At 39.1% G+C, this 19791-nt stretch overlaps 1 protein-coding gene across 2 annotated transcripts in view; it reads right to left on the bottom strand.

Moving 5' to 3' along the window:
- Nucleotides 1–19791, bottom strand: part of SLC4A4 (solute carrier family 4 member 4) — a 353934-nt gene that overhangs the window by 14928 nt on the left and 319215 nt on the right. For both annotated transcript variants that reach the window (XM_045987257.1, XM_045987268.1), the window contains 2 exons: nt 7289–7467; nt 6022–6094 (listed from right to left, as the gene is read on the bottom strand). In XM_045987257.1, the coding sequence (XP_045843213.1) occupies nt 6022–6094; nt 7289–7467 (252 nt within the window). The remainder of the gene's footprint in view (nt 1–6021; nt 6095–7288; nt 7468–19791) is intronic.

The raw sequence follows: 19791 nt of genomic DNA on the forward strand, positions 1-19791 counted from the left end.
CACCAAAAGGTTCTCAAGCTTGGATTTTGAAAAGAAGTTCAAGTAATTTCTGTTTTCAAAACCCACAATCAATTAAGTTCAATCTTACCAAATCTACATAAAGGAGGCTTTGTAGGCAGGAAACAGTATGACTTCAGAGTAATTTTTAAAGAACTATAACATGTATTAAATGAAACACAATTTCTATGTCTGTATCTGAGACCCTTTGGTCACTACTGGAAATTAGTAAATTCAAAATTTGTCATGACAATCTCCAATTGCTACCGGCTAGCTATAGGAATGATTAAATTTATATGTAACACATGTATGTATTTCTATAAAACATCCCACGTTCCTTCTAGAAAAAAATAGTAATTGTAACATAGGTAATTTGACCTTGAGCTCAGAAAAAAATAATTGATGTTGACTGTTGAGGGGGTAGGAGGCACAGTACAAGTGTTGGGGAAGCCATGTGGCTGTAATACCCCACAATCACCACAAAGAGGTGAGCACATCACATTCAAGCCACTTGAGTTCTGACACATGCCTTTATTTCCTTTAGAATGTATTTATTCCCATTCCCCTGTACAAACTGACCAAAAGAATAACCAACAAAGAAACCATTTCACAGCATTCACTCATTTTTTAATTTTTTAAAATATCCTTTGAAAGCAAGGGCACTCCCACTTTTCTTTAATATATGATGATTCCTCTCATATATCCATTTCATTTCTAATTCCTTGGGAAGGAAAGAAAGGTGGAAGGGGGAAAGAGACGCATAGTTCTCTTAGAGAGTTGGGCATGCTGTTAGAAATCCTGCAGTAGTTACTTTTTAATCTGAGTAAAGTGTTTTCTCTGGCTTGAAAGAAAGTAATCACAAAGGTGATACTGAGAGTTATCTCCACCCCTCCCCTAAGTTTAGCTAAATATTTTCTTTAATGTAGCTCTAGCACCAGAGTGAAGGAAAGTTGTACCATAGTGCTGAAGTCTATTCTCTCTGAATTTATGCCAGATTTCGCCAAATCTACCACAAAATAAAATCAGAAGGTACCATTAACTGAGAATGCGGTACAGGCAGGAAAACAGCTTTAGAGATGATGACGTTTTTTAAAAAATATTCTTTGGTGAAAAGGATTATAAGTAAGTATTATATGTTTCTCATAAACATTAGAAATGAAAAAGTTAAATGCTTGATCCTATAACCAGACAGAAAAATTAAATTAAGTCAATGGAGGTTTAGCCTACTCAGATTATGTCACCCAATTTTTCAAATTCTGGTGAATGTAGTTCCATTTTTTAACTTAGCCCTCCCTTTGATTTTTGATAGTGTTAGAATATTGCCGTAAGAAAAAAATGTGAAAGGGTAAATTTAATAAGAAAGGTTGATGGTAGTTGTCCACAGTGCAGAACTCAGGACAGGAGTGAGGCCACCCAGCGGAATAATAGTCACTGTGTGCGTGTGCGCGTGTGTCTGACGCTCAGGATGAAGTACTGGTGAAGGGCATGGAAGTGCAGGAAGTTAGACCTGGGTTCCAATTCTGGCTCTACCCATTGTGGAACCGAGAGAACTGTCAACTGCTATCCTCAGTCTTCTCATCTATAGAGTGATTATGATAAAGATTATATAAGATCTAGTTCAGGGACTGGCTCATAATAGATGCTCAAGAAATGACAAATGTGGTACTGATGTCATTATCAGCATCAGGACCTTCACAGGCAAGTCAAGAAGCCTGCAGCCACCCAGCACAGCTCCTTCTGGTCCCTCTGTGGTAAGGGTGGGGTAGCAGGAGTACAGGCCACAAAGATGGCCACAAAGGTCGGACTCAAAACCTCGGTTTTCTTTAAGCTCTACAATATTGTCCTTTCAACTACAACAACTGTCTTCAGGAACATGTTATCAAAATAACATCCTAATGCCCTTAAGCCCTAAAAATCTAGGACCATAAGGAAGCTGCCGACTTGCAATCTGGTCCTTAATCTCACGATGACAAAACCACGGAGCGACTTATGATGAAGAGGTTGTGAAAACGCCATATTTCTCTCTATGTAAGAGACCTGGAAATTGGATCAAAGAAACGGGAAGATCATCTCCGGGAAATGAAAGTAAAGGAGCTCTTTAAGGCCAATACTGTTTTATTTAAAAAAGCCAATACACCATGATGGTTATGAGATCAGCCTTTTGGAGTTAGAACTGCCTGAGTTCAAACCTTGGCTCTGCCATTTAAGAACTTTGGGACTCGGCCAGTTATTTATTTATTTTTTTTTTTAAATCTGTAGGATGGATACAATTATACATAGGTTTTTCATAGGTTTTACTGGAGAACTAAATAAAAACAATCTGTGCAGAGCTCTTGGTCCAACGCCAAGCTCCCAGTGAACGGGAGCCAATATTACTACCATCCTCCTCCTTACTACCCTCTCTCCTCATTTCCCTGATACCGAGTAGGGTGTGTGGCACATTGGAGGAGCTCAACGAACGCCTGCCAGGTAAAAATTAAATGCTAGCCTCCGCATTTTAGAACCCTAAACAAATCTGAAAGACCAATTTTGGCTACACCTCATGTTAAAGATGAACTGCTTCAAGCAAAGACCACAGAAGGGGCAGTGAACTTTACTCGATCTTTATTTCTTTAAGCTTGCCAGAAGCATTGTAAAAGGAAGCTCTAGGAAAGGTCTTTCATCTTTTTGCTGCTTTGCGGTGGGCCCCATCCTCCCCATCCAGAACACGAGCTCAACAGGCAGTATTTCTGCGGCAGAGACACGGATTGAAACTGCAACCAGCCTGGGAAGCCAGTTCCCCCTGCTTCCCCACAGCTCTGTACTGGCCCCGGGGTGGGATTTGAGGCATGTGTGAGTGCAGCTGGTTGAGGTCATGGGGTATCCTCATGAACTTAAAGCTAATACACTATGACTCCTTACATTTTTTCCATGTAAAAAGAGAGACTCTGGCAAAGAGATCAAAACAGAGGTCACAGACTTCCTGTTCAAAGAAAGCCTGCGTAGGGAGGTGCAGGGAACAACCGCCCACCCTGCTTAGTGCAGGGAAGAAATTCCTGGCATCCTCTGAGGCATGGGAAAAGTGGGATGCAGGGAGCTGGGCAGGGAAGGTGTTGAGCCATGTCCCTTTAAAAAGTGAAAGGCACATATTTCTCTTGATTCCATGCATTTGATCTGCCTTTCAAAGGCAGACTCTTAAGTAAAACCATTCTCTAAAGTTGTCACCTGTCCCTTTAAAACACACAGTTGAATGGTGGAGGAAAAAGGTTCCCTCCTCCCAAGTAACCCCTGGTACCTCTTTCTGTGTGAATTCTAGGGTTAATTGTTAATCCTGACTCCACTTAGTCATTACTTAAGTTTTAGTTAAACTATACCCTCAACATCTGCCTCTTCCTGTACTGACTTCTTACATGAGCCACCAAGAACTCTCTGGTGAATGCTTATAAGCTACCCACTTTCAATGGCAAGAAGGCCACATGATCTAGAAATAGCTGATGTGATTCCTAAAGTAAAGAACAGTTCTACTCACCGAAGTCTGGAATCACAATTGTCAGTGCTGGAATACTTTATTGTTGTTTTAAAATCTGTTTCCCACCATATATTGGAAGCCATAGTAACAAAATAATTTCATTTCCCACATTTTGAGTATAAGCCTTGCCCAATAAAAATGTTTGCTGGACTACCTTTTCCACTGATTCTCACAATGATTCTTTGCATTTCCCAAAGTTGAAATGGCCATAATTATGAACATTAGCCGCTGAATAAGGGTGAGCTTAAGGAAGGTCAAAAGGAAAAGCAAACTCATACTCATTGATCACTTACATCTCTCTTTCTCCTTTCTCTGTATTCTAATCTGTTCCTGCAGATACTAAAGTGCTTTGCACATCAGGGCAAAAAAAAATCATTGTACAATAAAGAACACAAGGGCTTACAGCTTTAATTCTTCTGCAGCCACATTTGGGTGCAGGGTTAGAAAATAGTTAGGAAGAGGTGTTGCTGAAAATGTGAGTCTTGCATCTTTTCCTAAAAATAGCAGTTTATACAGTATCTGTTCTCTGTGTCCCTTTGGGATCATATGTGATTACTCAGCTGACAGATTCTCTTAACATTAAAGCCAATTTGCTGTAGCAAAAAAAAAAAAGAGCTCTTAAACAATGAATTTTTTGAGTTAGGATTTTATACTGTATTAATGAAAAGACATAATATAAAAATAAAAGAAAAAAGGGTGGGGGTTGATGGGCTAATAAGCTTATTTGAACTGATGGAAATATTTCTATTTATCCCTTATTAGGAGCTAATCACTAAGAGACCCCATAAAAAAACTCTGTGGTTGCATCATGTGAGCCCACCTTTGGGGAACCCCGGGGCAAATTCATTCCTGTGTATCCTCCTACAACATGAGGTCACAATTGCCTACAATGACCTTTCTAAAAATGGATCTGTCCAGATGAGGTTCTATGGTCTATGTGGCTAGACATTTCCACGAGTTGCTGTGCTGGTGTCTGTGGGGCAACAAAGGAACATAAAGCCTTCAGGTTGGGGACTTGATGCAGTGAAATCCACAACTTCAAACCTACCCCATAACTTGCTGTGCACTGGCAAAAGGGATCACAGATTTCCCTCTGTCCCTGCAAAACCTTAAGACCTGTACTCTCCTGAGGTTCTTCCTATGTGATCAGAGATTACTTCTTCGAGGTTATTTTAAATTTTACTTTCCCACATGTGCATGAAATATATATTCCTTCATGATCCCAGGCAGAAATTAGTTAAGCCAGTTAACTGAAATTGTGGAAACCAGGAACAAGAGATGAACATTTAAATCTTTTCGCTATTTACCAAGTATTTTCTGCATAACATATGTGTTTATCTAAATTCCCTAAGGGGCAAAGCCAGTCTCAACTATAGGCTACAAAATTATAGTTCCACTTTCCTCAAGTTCATCTGAATGGCAACCCACTCATAAATGTGCCAACCTGAGAGAAACAGAGGTCTTTTGCCTTTCCCTCTCTATACTTCTGTATGGTTTGAATTCTTTACAAGAGTGTACTGCTTCATCACTTGTGTAGTTAAATAAGCATCTTAAAAATCTGAAAAATGAGAACTGTTTAAAAATAAACAAAAATTCTCAGAGACAAATTTGAAAGGATATTAACTGGTTGTTTAGAGTTTCTAGGTCTATAGGTAATTTTCACGCTTTATTCTGTGGTGCAAAGCATCAAATACAAATTATCAATAATTGGCCAGTACTGTTTATGCAATAGAAGAGAGCATAAAATGCCTCTGTCAGAAAAAAAGAAATGGAAGCTTCATGACAGCTAAACCTGCTCTTTTAACCCTATCTCATCTTTGTAATAGGGTTTCCCATACAGTTCATATTCATCAATTTTGTCAGATAGTCACCCCAACGATCAAACATATATATTTGACTCCTAATTTTCTAAATCATCTAGCATGTCATTTTTTTCTTCTTCCAAAGTTCATTTCTAAAGTTTTCTAGTCAAAGACCAGTAATTTTACTCAACTTTCCCTCTGTGGAGATTAGGCCTTCTGATTCAAAGAAAAGAGAAACATAGTCGGCAATAATTAAGACTAGGAGAAAAGCTACAAAATGATCATTCATGTTATCCAGGAGTCCAGTGTGCGCCTGTGTATGGGGGGAAGGGAAGCAGGATTTAGGGACAAGTAATTGGAAAGCAGTGGGAAGAAAGAATACAAGGAGAGTAAGAAATGCAGAGAGGAGGGGAGATCAGTTAGACTAAACTATGCAATTATCATTTGTACAGGTCAAAAGCTTGAATACTGGTTATTTAATATGGCTCAACCAAGTAACTACAACAACACTAATAATAATTCATAATAGAAGGAGTGAAGGAGTGAGACATCAAAATAAAAGTTTTAAAAGTACTTGTTCTACCTGGCCCCTGCCTGCTTCAGTATGTTCCAGAACTGATGAGAATCGTGCAGATAAGGAATTCTACTCTTCACATACCCAGTTATCTGTCACGTACTGAGAAGGAGGAAGAGACAAGTACTTTACATATTTACCTTCAAGATGGGAGCCATAAAGACTGACAGACCAGTCAGAATAAACACGAGGGTTCCAGTGACTCTTTGTTCCCTGAAACCAAATCAAATGATTACCAATTTATCTCTTGTTTTCATAAATAAGAATTTTCATAAATTCTTTCATAAATTCTTTTCATAAATAAGCTCCTTGTATTTTCACCTTCAAAAAAGACTGTACATTGACCAAATTAATGTTTGACTAAAACAGCAAAGGTCGTGATATCTTATATAAGTGAATTCCTCGAGGACAGCATAGAAGCTCAACATTACTATAAAATTCTCTTAAAACTGTTATATAACATGATTTGAATTCGTCAAGAGAAAAGTGGTTGTGCTAAATCCTTTGTTCCTTTTAGAATTTTAAAAAAAAGTCATTTGCTCTTGGTCCATCAATTCCTGGCCTCTTTGAAGCCCTTATTTTTTAAACACTTACACTGTTGTGTAATTACACCTTCTTTCACAGGAGACAGATATTACATTGTCCTGCATTCTAATTAACAAACAGCTCAGGGAAATTTCATAAGTGCAATAAATCCCATAAATCTAATTTCCAAATCTAAACAACAAGAGTACTTTTTAACAAATAGGATTCCTATCCAACACCCCCTCCCCCAGCCCCCAAGAAAGAATCACCCACTGTTATGGCGTGGGAAACAATGGCTCTGTCCTGCAAGCTATTCATCCAAGCACTTAGAAGCAGGGCTTGCTGCAAAAAGTATTCAACACAGTATGAAGATCTTATGCAAGCCCTTCTTGGCTACCCAAATTTAACAGCTAGAGGTCAAGGTTTCTCAGTGCTTATGGGGACAGAAGAAGAACTGGAAAATAGGAATTCCTTTCCCTTCATAGATCTTAAAAATCATAAGCAGACTCAAGAGTTTTGGGGAGTCTCAACAGAGCTGAAAGGTAAACGGTTTGGCCTTTACAATACTTGGGATCAGGTAAGTACCACAGCACCAAAGTGTGCTCCACAGTGAAGAAAATGAATGACTATTTATGCTTTTATGTTGCGTCATTTAGCCTTCATTAATTGAAGCAAATTTATGTAACATAAGAAGTGAAGTTGAAAAGTTATTGAAGACTCTCTTTCTAATGAAAATGTAGTCCTTTCTGGAATAGTAACTAAAGGAATAAGTTAGTCACCACTAGCCTTTTCTCCTCCCATTCTGCCCATTTCCTATGAAATGACAACAGAGATGCGGCATGATGTGTTCCTTAGAGCCGTTTTCCTCTGACTTAAACATACCTCACACCTAGAAACTTTGGTTGTTCTCCAGGGGCAGAAGTCTCTGTCTCCATCTTCAAACTGTCGATGTGAGCGATGGAGATGACAGTCGCAGCCACATACCATGGAAGAGCCATGAAAGAGCACACCACCATGAGGATGGCCACCCAAAAGAGATCCAGGTGGTATCCAGCTCCTTTCTGCAGAAAGAGGTAACAAAATCATATGAAAAAAAAAATTCTCACCTTTCTATCTTGTCCTATTTCCAGATGGGAATTAAGATGACCAAAAAAAAAAAAAAAACCCAACTCACTTGGCTTGCTAAGAATATCTACTTCAAGGTAAGTTTTTCAAGGACAGGGACTTTATCTTCCTCATATTATTCCCTTGAGCAATTAAACACAGAGCTGCCACATGACACCTCCTCTAGCTTGACTGAGGTTCACAGCTTACTTATCATTTGCTTATTGCTAGTTATCCTCTCTCTATCCAATTCTGTAATCAGAAAAATGGAGATAAAGATCTACCTTGAGGAGCTAGTGGGACCATTCAGTGCAGTAACAGAGGCAAAGCATTGTATAGGAACTTACAAAGTAGTGGTTGTTGCATAGTAGGGGCTCAAAAAAATGGTGACGCAGCAGTGGTGGTGCTGGTGGTTGTTAACAATAAGCACAATAAACAACTTAGAAGCAGGCAGCAATCCTTCTCTGTGTGACTGTTTAGCAATAAGCTGTTCACCTAGACAGTAGTCAGCAGATGCAGACCAGAGATCTGAAAGCAACCCTGAGAAGGTATGCCTAAGATGATTTCTCACCTTTCAGAGCATATGAAAATAATTGTTTAATAACCTATTAAACATGATCATTAAGGTAATTAATACACCCTTAATCAGAATGGGCTGATTTCAAACACTGTCCACTGGTCACAATAACATTTATTGACTGGAAGAACAGCCTATGTAACAAAAGGTCTTGCTCTTTTACTCACTAAATAAATATTGTTGAATGTGTCCACAATGTTATTCTGTGGTTATATTTCTCTGCTCTATTTATGAAGAAATCAAATGCTTAATACCCTATGGAGCCTGAAAAAACAGAGCAGTCCATTTTCACAGCATGGAAGCAGAAGAACCAAGAGCCAGAGTATGACCAATATGAGGGAATGGAGACTCTGGCTTCAAAAAATGGGAATGTAATTTACACTAGAAACCTGGTGACTGTTATCATTCAGGTCCAATTACAGTAAGTTAGAACACTGCTCTCCTCTCACTGAAAGGCCAAGATTTCACCCCTGGCTCCCAAACATGGGTCTCATCATGTTCTCAGAGAACTCATCACAGGGAAGGGCAGCTGACACAAGAAAGAAGGGCACACATTGACTTAGTCCAGGTTTGACCATGAACAAAAATATCCTTGGGAGACTAAGGTTAATATGTATACAAAAAGCAGTTCATTTCAACACAAATGGTCTGAAACCATAGGGTCTGAATTGGGAGTGGGATAAGGTAGGGGAAAGGAAGGCAAAGGGTGGGAATGAGCCCAAATAAACTTGTTCAACAATAACTAATGAGGTGGGGCGCCTGGGTGGCTCAGTGGGTTAAGCCACTGCCTTCGGCTCAGGTCATGATCTCAGGGTCCTGGGATCGAGTCCCGCATCGGGCTCTCTGCTCAGCAGGGAGCCTGCTTCCCTCTCTCTCTCTCTGCCTGCCTCTCTGCCTAGTTGTGATTTCTCTCTGTCAAATAAATAAATAAATAAAATCTTAAAAAAAATAACTAATGAGGTGAGTATCATGATATATCTGGCTCTCAGTCATTCCATTCCAACTTGAATAAATACCTGAATAAATACTACTACCAACATATTAACTGACACAGTTAAGGATGTTCATGTCATATCTGTGAATAAAACACAAAAATTCCCATATTTGAGATGTTTCCATTCTACTGAGACAATAAACAACACAAGTAAATAAACTGTAAACTATACAGTATCTTAAAGAGTACCAAGTACTAAGCAGAGCTATGAAAATTTGGGTTTGTATGAGGAGTACGATGTGAAGACACTGGAGTGTTTTAAATGGAGAAGTGACATGACCTGCTTATGTACTAAACACTACGGCTATTGTGTTGGAACAGCCTGAAGAAAGTCAAGGACAGCACGAACCAGTTAGGAGGTTGCTACCATAATTCATGTAAGAAATTGTGATGGTTAGAGCCAGAGTAGTAACAGTCAAGATGGCAAGAAGTGTTTGGATTCTGACTATACTTTAAGATGGAATCCACAGGATTTGTTCAGTCCTGCCTATGGATGTGTCTTATGACCTTACTCTAGACCATTCATAATCTGGCCTCTGTTCACATGTGCAGCCCCAACTTTCATCTCTCCCCTGCCCTAATCCTATACCACGGCCACCTTCAATCATATGCAATTCCTTCAATATGCCTTATATGCTAATGCCTTTGTGTCTTTGCCCATCTAACACACTTTGCCCGGAATAACCTCTACTCTTCCTTCTTACCGTGAATCAGTCCTACCCATCCTTAAGACTTAAATCAGCCTTTATCTTTTCTGGTAGTTTTGCTGCCTCAGTCCAGGTGAGATGGGTAAGTCCAGTTAGGTTAGATTTCCTCTTCAATGTTCCCCTGTAACTCTAAGCTTTCCTTTACCACAGCACTCATCACACTATTTTGAAATTATGTGTGCATTTAACTGTCTTTGGCATAGACTAAAAGAAACAGGAAGACCTGGACTATGTCTCTTTTTCTCTCTATCCTGAATACCAAAGTAAAGCTTGTGGAGCACAGTCAATTCTCAATTAATATTTGCCAAAAATTGAATCATAAATGGCATGTATACATTCTTCTGAATGGCAACTATAAACACTTAATCAGCCATACAAAAAATTAAAACTTGATTTGTTCATCGGTAGAAATAGGAACCACCTGGTTGGGGGCGGGGAAAGAAGGTGAACAATAGTTGGAAATATTACTTAGTTTTAAGCCCTATTTAGACAAAAACACTCAAGACTATAGTAGAGGTACCAACATGGTGATCAGTGGACAGGATTCCCAAATTGTGGCACCAAGGAATCTATAATAACCTAAGGATATGCACACTGTCTATATCAATGGGTCAAAAGAATCGTTGCTGTAGAAAATATCATGTAGGCTACCATGAGCCAAATCCATGCTTTCTTGCTCTATTTCAACAAAAACAAGTTTAAACAAGATATCCTGGAGACTAACAAAAAGGGGCCACATATACCAAGGAGAGTGCAATAAGGATTTTAGAAAGTAGAATACAAAGGAAACTATGCAAAACCACCAAAATAAATAAAAGCTCTGGGAGAAAATAATTGTAGATACATAATTACTGTGTGCACTGACATCATTCTCCTCAAAAAGTCTTCCTTTCCCTCAACCATGTTGAGACTTCTTGATACACTTAAGAGGAAGGGGAAATCATCAGCATGAACTGAAGGCCCTGCTAGGCACCTCTGTGTGGCTGGTTCCCTCTTTGCCCTCAATTCTCCCTCTCTCACTGCTACCACACTGGGTTCTATGAGGCATTCATTCTTGTCAGGTTATTTCCTCTTAAAAAGCCTGTACATCCATAGTGATTCCTGTACCCCAAAGGAATACTCTTCCCACCCAGCCTCATCCAGTTAATTCCTACTAATGCTTGAATCTCAGTGTTGCCATCACCTCAGGGAACTCCTTATAGTTCCTGCAGTAGACTAAACCCTCTCTTATAGCTTCTTAAAACACCATCATTTCTCCTTCACAGCACTAGCCACATTTGCAATGTCACAGTTTGAGTGATTCCTTGAATGATACCTCTCACCCTCATGGACCAGAAGCTCTATAAGGACAGGGACCATGGTGCTTTTGTTCACTATCACTGAAAGCCCAGAACCTGGCATAGTGTCCATCACAGAGTGAACACTCTAGATAATGTTTTTTGGACACATGGATTCATTTGTTCAATGGCCAATTGAACAAAATTGAACAAGCTGAACAAATTCTAGATCCTCGAAGTACAATTACAGATAACACAGTCTTTGTCCTCAAGTGGCTTACAATGTAGTGCTAGAGCTAGAGAAATCAAGAGGCATTTGCAATAATACCACAGTATTCTATACTTGGGGTGAGCTTGAGGTGCCATGCAGAAGAGGTATTAAGCCCAAAGTCAAAGATGGTATTCCTAGGAAGTGGTATTTAAGCTGAGTCCTAAAATGTGAGCCATACTTGAAGGCAAGATATGGGGAAGCAGGAGGGGGGAAAAAAGGCAAATAAGCCACCATTTTGAGAAAATAAAATAGAGTTGGTGCATAGGAGGAGATGGGAGAGGTAGGAAATAAGGCTATAGAAGAACTTTAATGTTTTGCTAAAGACTTTGGAATTTTTATCCTAAGAGCAAAGGGAAACCATTAAAGGCTTTTAAGTAGGTAAGTGATATGATCAGATTTCTATTTAGAAGGACGGCTCTTTTGGTTTGTAGAGCACATACTGGAAGTGGTCAAGGCTGGCAGCAGAGAAGACGGACATGACAGTATTGCCATAGTCCAGGCCAGAGCTGACACAGTTCCAACAAAAGTAATAATATGGTGGAAGGACAATGGACAGATGGGAGAGATTTTAAGGAGACTGAGTCCAAAGAAGGAAAGGCCATGAATTCATTTTGCCAAATTTCAATGCTTGAGGCTTATAATGTCTATCTAGTACAGTGTCCTCCAGTAAACACTGGAGACATATTTGTTGACCAGAATGGTAAAAGCTATGCTAAAAAATTCATAGTGCTCCAACGATTGCCATAAAGACCTGGAACCCAAATGGTTATGTCAGAGAAGTTGTTCCTGCAAAACAAACGTATGCGTATGAAAACAAGCCACCTCTAAAATGTGTCTTTAGCCAATCGTATCTGAATAACTAGATTTGAATGAAATAAAAACAGTATTCAAATATAGGAACTTTTACTGGAAATAGTACTGTAAGAAATACAGAAAACCGCATTTTTCAAAAATAGCATGTGAGTTGTTCATTACCCTTCCTCCCCATCGCCACTGCCTTTTGCAGATTTTCTTAATGTCCTACTTGGATTATTCAAGGGCCTTCTAACCACTCCCTTTCACCCACCCCCACTCTGGCACTTCTTCCTTCCACCCTGAATGCTGTTAGAGAGAGTGATTAAATGCGGCCTTGGTGCCATCCATCCAGGCTGGAATGCTGAGGGAGCAGGGAAGGCCAGCAGGAGATGAACAAGTCAAACAGGACAGAACCAGTCACGGCAAGCACCTGGCTGGCTGGCCATGCTGGGATGCTCCCCACCCAATACTGTGACAGCGGCCCTCAAAGATTACTGAAGCTTCATCATTCATCAAACAGGCCTTGCACATTCTGCACCACTCATCAAACTGGTCCCCTGTTTCTAAGTCTTGACATTGAAGTCTGTTCTCTCTCTTCAAGGTCCAGCTTAAATTCCCTGCTTCCTTGACATCACTAAGCAACCCCTGACCCTCAATGCCGTCCTCACCATAGACGTCTCTGCTTCATTCCTGTCCCTGACAGCCTGCTCTCCTTACAGAGTAATCTTTTTAAAATCGCAATTATTATAGGCACTTCCTTGCTCAAAACCCCCCAGCAGCTTCCTGCTTCCACCTAAAATAAAACACAGTAAAGTCATCTAAAAGGTTCCATATCAGTGTTTTTCCTGGAACTATTTTGCACCGCCCCCCACCACCAAGGGAACACTTGTCAATGTCTAGAAACATTTTTGTTTGTCACAACTTAGGGGAAAGGGTGCAAGTGGCATCGAGGGGGTAGAGTCCAGAGATGCTGCTAAATAGCCTACAATACACAGGACAGCCACAACCAACAAAGAAATGCAGCTGAGAACCTCTGTTCTACAAGATCTGGCCCCACTCCCTTTGACCTCATCACGCATCACTAATTTCCCTGTGTTCCAGTCACACTGGTCTGTTATTTGTTCTTCAATATACCAACATACCTTCCCACCCTGGGGCCTTTGCATTTGCTCATACCTTTGCTTAGAAAACTGTTACTTAATAAACACCCACTGAACACCCTATACTATGTTAGGCCTTGTGTTAGATAAAATAATAAGACAGAACATGTGCCCCTAAGGGGTTGGTAGATTATTAGTTGAAGCCAGATATGGAAGCAAATAATTTATTGTATGTGCAAGATACAAGGTGCAAAAAAAGCCAAGTCAATCCTAACCTTGGTGGTAGAGTTAAGTGGTCAATAAGGAAAATCCACTAAACTCCTTCAGGGCCGAGACCATAACTTAGAAGAACAATTTTTATCTTCAATATCTAACACAAGTGTTCCATACATAGAAAGGACTCAAAAATATGTCCAAAGGTTATGTATGTCCTTTAAAGTTTAATAAAGTCCTATATTCATGAATATAAATGCAAAGGATAGTCTACTTTCTGAATCTAGATATTGTTTTAAGTAGGACAGGAAGTAAAATTTTACTCCTTTTGATATTGTATATGCTTCACTAGTACAGAACAAAAGTCAATTGGAATAAATCCACAGAAATCAAAATCTATGGGAGAAAAAGACTAGTCTAGCAGTCTGAAGTTTACATCTGGTAAATAGATGATAGCAAAGGTCAGGAGAAGGGCACACACACATGCAGAGACACAGAATAAACATTCATGCTAGGAGCCCCCGATGGTCCAGACAATAAGCTGGTTTATGGGGACACCAAGAACCATGACGTAGTTCCTCCCCACAAGGCGCTCACAATCAGATGAGGGGACTCAGATTTGTACACAAATCATAAAGCACTCTAAACAGAGATTCAAAGAGGTTTGAAAGAGACACCCAAAGTAGAGAGGATAAACTGTTTAACAATGTCTAGAGTGAACCAGCAAAAACTTCCCACTGTGATGACATCTAAACAGGGCTTTGAATAATATGAGCTCTCACTGTGAGAACTGGCGATGGGATGGCAAGCTTTTCAGCTATCACCCATCTCACACAGCACAACAGCTCTGAGAACCATGTGGCCCAAGATAACCAAATTCTTCAAAATGTACTTACTGAGCCTACTATATGGAAATTGTTGAGATGGGTCACGAAACAGAGCTGGAGAAAGGACTAAAACATATCCTTTCCTTGAAAACATCTGGCCCAGAAAAGGAGATAAAGTCATTATACAACCTAACCTCCATGCAAGATACCATGTGACCAGTGCTAATGAGTAATGCATATGTAGCAAGAATGAAAATAAAAACACAGAAGTCACATTAGGAGTGAAGGCTACACTGACAAGTTCATATCTGAGGTTCTTAGAAGATGGGAAGGATTTTGGTAAGTGGTAATCATCAAGGGTGGAGAGGAGAGTTGGAATAACTGGTAGGAGATGCTGCCAGATTTGAGGAGAAACCAATAACCTATTTGATCTGAGCATGGTAGAGTATGAGGAAGGCATCATTCTGAATTTAGCTTAAAAACATATTACAAAGAGATTTAATTCCCAGGCTAATCAAATGAACTTTCTTCAAGGGGCAAATGTTTAGAGGGCCAGGGGGTGAAGGTTTAGAAATATAAGACTGACACATAATAACAACACTTTAAAAAATTGCTGCTTTTGAAATGAAGCAAGGGAACCTGATTATTAACTCATGGCTAAACAGTTAGAATAGTCTAGACATGAAATAAAATGACTGGATTTAAGATTAGGATAACAAGAATGGAAAGGAAAAATAAAACAGGGCAAATTTTGGAGTGACCCAAGAAAGTGACCTCAAATTAAGAGTTTTACTACAGAGGATATCAGAAAACTTACTGATACACCAGCTTATCTCTATGTCTAGATACTTATCCTCAACTACTTCTCCCTCCCACATACTTAAAATCATTTTCCTGGTGAGAAGTATCCCTTGCTTTGCAGTGTAAAGCTCAGACTTTTTTCCTACCTCTGCAATGATTCAGGAAATAACCTTGGAGAAGTCATGACCTTGCTGAACCCCGTTTGCTTTTGAGTGCTCTGCAGGGAGAATGTGGGATGTAACTAACCAAAATGATGGCCAAGAAAAGCCAAATGGCTTGGCACTCCTACATCAATACAGAGCTATTCAGCAGAGTGGAAAGGTGGATCCATCCCAACAGGGCAGTCAGCCAGCTAAGGCCACATGACACAGAGCCAAAGCAAATGACACCCCAAAACATGCTGCTTTTAATATTACAAAGCTTCCTTCTCTCTCACTGTTTCAGGTTTCTCTTTTAAATCAATTTCATAGCAGTCAGGGCCCTTTAATTTTAGACAGGATCTCTGATGTTCACATTCCATAGCCATCTTTCCCAACAAAATGTGAATAAGACAATATCCAGAGTGAAAAGTCTTTCATCCACTATGTCTCTCCACTGGTATCGTTAGATTTGTGTCAAAACACTGGCACTTATTCTGTAACCACTGTCATTCAAAGAAATTATTTCAAATAAGCAATTTCTGAAAGTGATGAAAACTTATTTTTTATATACTCAATTCCTCTTTTAAGGGGCAAACCTTAATATGTCTTGATTTTCCAATGTTTTCTATAAGGAATAGGAGAATTTTTTAAAATTCCGTATTTTATCAGCAGTGCCTGGCTGGCTCAGTCAGTGGAGCATGCAACTCCTGATCCAGGGGTTGTGAGCTGGAGCCCCGACACTGGATGTAGAGATTATTTAAAAGTCAAATCTTTTTTAAAATTCTTTATCTTACCATTTCTGCATGTGTTAAACTTGAAATTCTGAATTTTGTTAATGAGAACTTAACGAGCAAAAGTAAATAGGTATTCAACTCAAAGACACATAACAAATCTGGTCAACTATATAACAAAATTAAAAATGTGCTTCCTAACTCTTTTCAGAATAAAATACATTAGTAATCATCCATTTCCAGCCTTTAAAACTAAATCAACGCTGAAACCCCTCCCAGTATAGAGCACCTAAAAATGCTCAACAAAATACAGAAAATATCTTTTAGAAATCATGGCTTATCTACCAGAAAGTAAAAGAAGCAGCTGGAGACAAAAAAAAACAATGGCAACGAGAAAAAGTGAATCTATAGGGTCAGTAAGCCCTGGGGCTTAGGCCCACCCTGAGAGACCTTAGGGCCTGGATTTAGAATGACCATCTGAACTCTAGGGACAGCAAACCAACTCTAGGGATATGGGTTAAAGAGTATAAAGGAAAGACATCCCTTGAAATGGAATTAGGATACTCTAAATACAGCATATTCAGCTGGCCAACTAGGAAATAAGACACCCTACAGAGAAAGACAGTGGGGGTACATGCCTCTCTAGGCCTTATCTGTAGATATAAAGCCATAAGAAAAAAAGAATCTCGAAAGTTATTTCTAACTATAAACTTACAATTAAGTTTGAAGCTGAAATTCGCATTATCTCTATGGTCTAGAAATCCTGAAGTCAAAAATTTAATGTAAAATGGTCCTGATCTTCTATGAATGTCTTGCCACCATATCCTCAAAAATAAAGAGATATAGATATGAAATGACAAACTATACTTCATAAGTTTCTGGATTCCATGACCAATTTAAAGAAAATACAGAAGACAAAGAGCATGCTAAATGACACCACAGGGAAACAAGCTAGACTATGGCAAATTCTATAGTGCAAATGTGGCAGATTTTTTTTTTTTTAAGAGAAAGAGAGTGTGTGAGGTGGAGGTGGGGCAGTGGGAGAGGGAGAAAGAGAACCCTCAAGCAGACTCCGGCTCTGCACAGAACCAGACACAGGGCTGGATCCTAGGACCATGACCCGAGCCAAAATCAAGAGTTGGATATTTAACTGACTGAACCAATCCAGCTATCCCCAAATTTGACAGATTTTCCAAAAACGACTGGAAAGACATCTCCTATCCTGCATATTTTTCTACAAGTGTAAAATTGCCACTCCTCCATCAAACAATGGAGCCCTTTCCTGCCCCATCCAATGGGGGCAGGGCCTGGAACTATTTTGACCAATCAACAACAGCAAAATAAAGAATAAAGTTTTGCCAGTTGCAGGTGTAACCATGAAGTGGCCTTGCATATTTCACTCTTAACTCTGGGTCATCAGTTTCCATGTGGCAAGTTCCAACAGCTCAAGATCGCAGTGCTACAAGAAGCCCGACCCACGCTGAAAGCCTCTGAAGGTGGAGATGCCATGTGGTGATAGAGAAGTTGGACAAACAGACACACCAAGGAACATCAAGATACTAGGTAGGCGAGACATGGGTGTGAGTAAAGAAGCCATCCTGGGCAATGAGTCCAGTGTACCCTTCAGGTGACACTAGCTGCAACTGCAGGAGAGACGTCAGCAAGAAGTAGCCACCTGAACCCTGTAGACCCAAAGGAAGATGAGATGGTAATAAATTGCTGTTTCACTAAGTTTTCAGGTGGTCTGTTATATCACAAAAGATAAACTGAAAAACAACCTGGTTGCCTTCAACAAATAAATTACTAGGGTAATAATATTTGAAATATAATTGGATCCTGATTTCACCAAATAAACTATACTTTAAAGGTTATGATATTTGTGACACATTAGTAAATTTAAATATTGACTGGAGAGTTGATGATATTAAAGAATTTTATTAACACCTTTTAGACAGATAGTGGTCCTGTGGTCATGGTTTTAAAAACAGATCTTAGGGCACCTGGGTGTCTCCGTTTGTTGAGCAGATGACTCTTGAATTCAGCTTAGGTCATCATCACAGGATCCTGAGATCCTGTCTCTTGTTGGCCTCTCCACTCAGCTGATCTGGGAGTCTGTTTGAGGATTCTCTCTCTCCCTCTCTCCAACCCCTCCCCCTATACTCTCTTGCATGCATTCTATTTCTAAAATAAATAAATTTAAAAACCCAGATCTTATCTTTAGAAGTACAAACTGGAAAGTTTACGAATAATATGAAATACCGTCTACACTTACTTCAGAGTTATAAGAAGAGGATAATATGATGCGGATATAAAGGACAGAAGACGAGACAGAAGTCAATAATTGTTAGAGTTGGGTGATAAGTATCTGGAGCTATGCCATCTGTCTACTTTTATATATGCTTAAAACGTTCCATAATAAAATATTTTTACAGGGATAAATAAATGTAAAGTGTTTCTGGGCTGGTTGGACTCTCTTATACACCCCAGAAGCATATAAAATCTTCTCTGGAGGGCTTTGAAACACTGGCATAAGAAGATTAGCACACAACTTTCTCTCTTAAAAAAAAAAAAAAAAAGACATGAGGAAGACAGACACCAGAAGTAAGAGTCAGCCAAGAAAACAAAGTTCAAAATCAAACCAGCAAAGACAGCAAATGTTTAAAATAATAGATAAAAGAGTGTATGGAAAAATAATAAAGGGGCACCTGGGTGGCTCATTCAGTTAAGTGTCTGGCTCTTGATTTCAGCTCAGATCATGATCTCAGGGTCCTGGGATCAAGCCCCATGTCAGCCTCCCCACTTAGCAGAGAGTCTGCTTGTCTCCCTCTCCCCCTACTCACTCTCTCTGTCTCTTTCTCCTTCAAATACATAAATAAGTCTTTAAAAAAAGAAAGCAAAAGAAAAAGAATAAAGAATTCAGGAATATCAAAACTGAACAGGAAGATTTGGGAAAGAACAAAATAGAACTTGTAAATATAAAAAAGTATAATTCTTGAAAGGAAAAATCCAGTGGCTGGTTTATGACAGAATAGAACCAACAGAATAAAGAGTTTAATAAAGAGAAAGATCTGAAGAAATTACCCAAACTATAACACAGAGCCCAAAAGGCAGGAAATGTAAAACAAAACCAAAAACAGATTAACAGAAATAGAGCACAAGATGTGGATATACAGTAAAATTTCTACGCAGAATTCCAGAAGAATGTATTAGAGCTTGAAAGAGTCAGACTTACAATATTCCACAACTGATAAAAGACAAGAAGATTCAATAATCTAATAATTAATATCAGACCAGAAACCCAATTATCCAACATATAAGAAAAATAAATCTATGCTAATACAACATATAGTGAAACTCCAGAATAAAGACACAAGAGAAGAATGATAAAATCATCCAAAAGACAAGAATGATTACTTACAAAGGAATGAAAATTATACTGATACTTCACTTTTATGAAAATCAGAAATAATGGAAAATAGCTTCTACATGCTGAAAAAAAGAGCTTTCAACGTACAGTTATATATCCAGAGAAACTATCTTTCAAGAATGAGGGTGAAACAAAAGCATTTTCAGACAAACAGAAATGAGAGAGTTTACCACCCAGAAATCCCTACAGAAAAAATTTCACAAGTCTAGTAAGAACTATTTAAGGGAAATAATTCAGTCTAAAGAAAAATATTTGAAAATGGAAGGTCTGAATGAAAGAGAGAGAGAGAAAGAGAGAGAGAGAGAAAATAAGCAAAGAAAACGGTAAACCTGTATTTAATTCTAAAAACACTGACCATGTCTAACTGTATTTTTAAATCCAGATAGCAATCAAATCTGGGTAATCACAACATATGACTCAG

This window comes from Meles meles, chromosome 2, assembly GCF_922984935.1.
Source record: "Meles meles chromosome 2, mMelMel3.1 paternal haplotype, whole genome shotgun sequence".
Taxonomy (NCBI): domain Eukaryota; kingdom Metazoa; phylum Chordata; class Mammalia; order Carnivora; family Mustelidae; genus Meles; species Meles meles.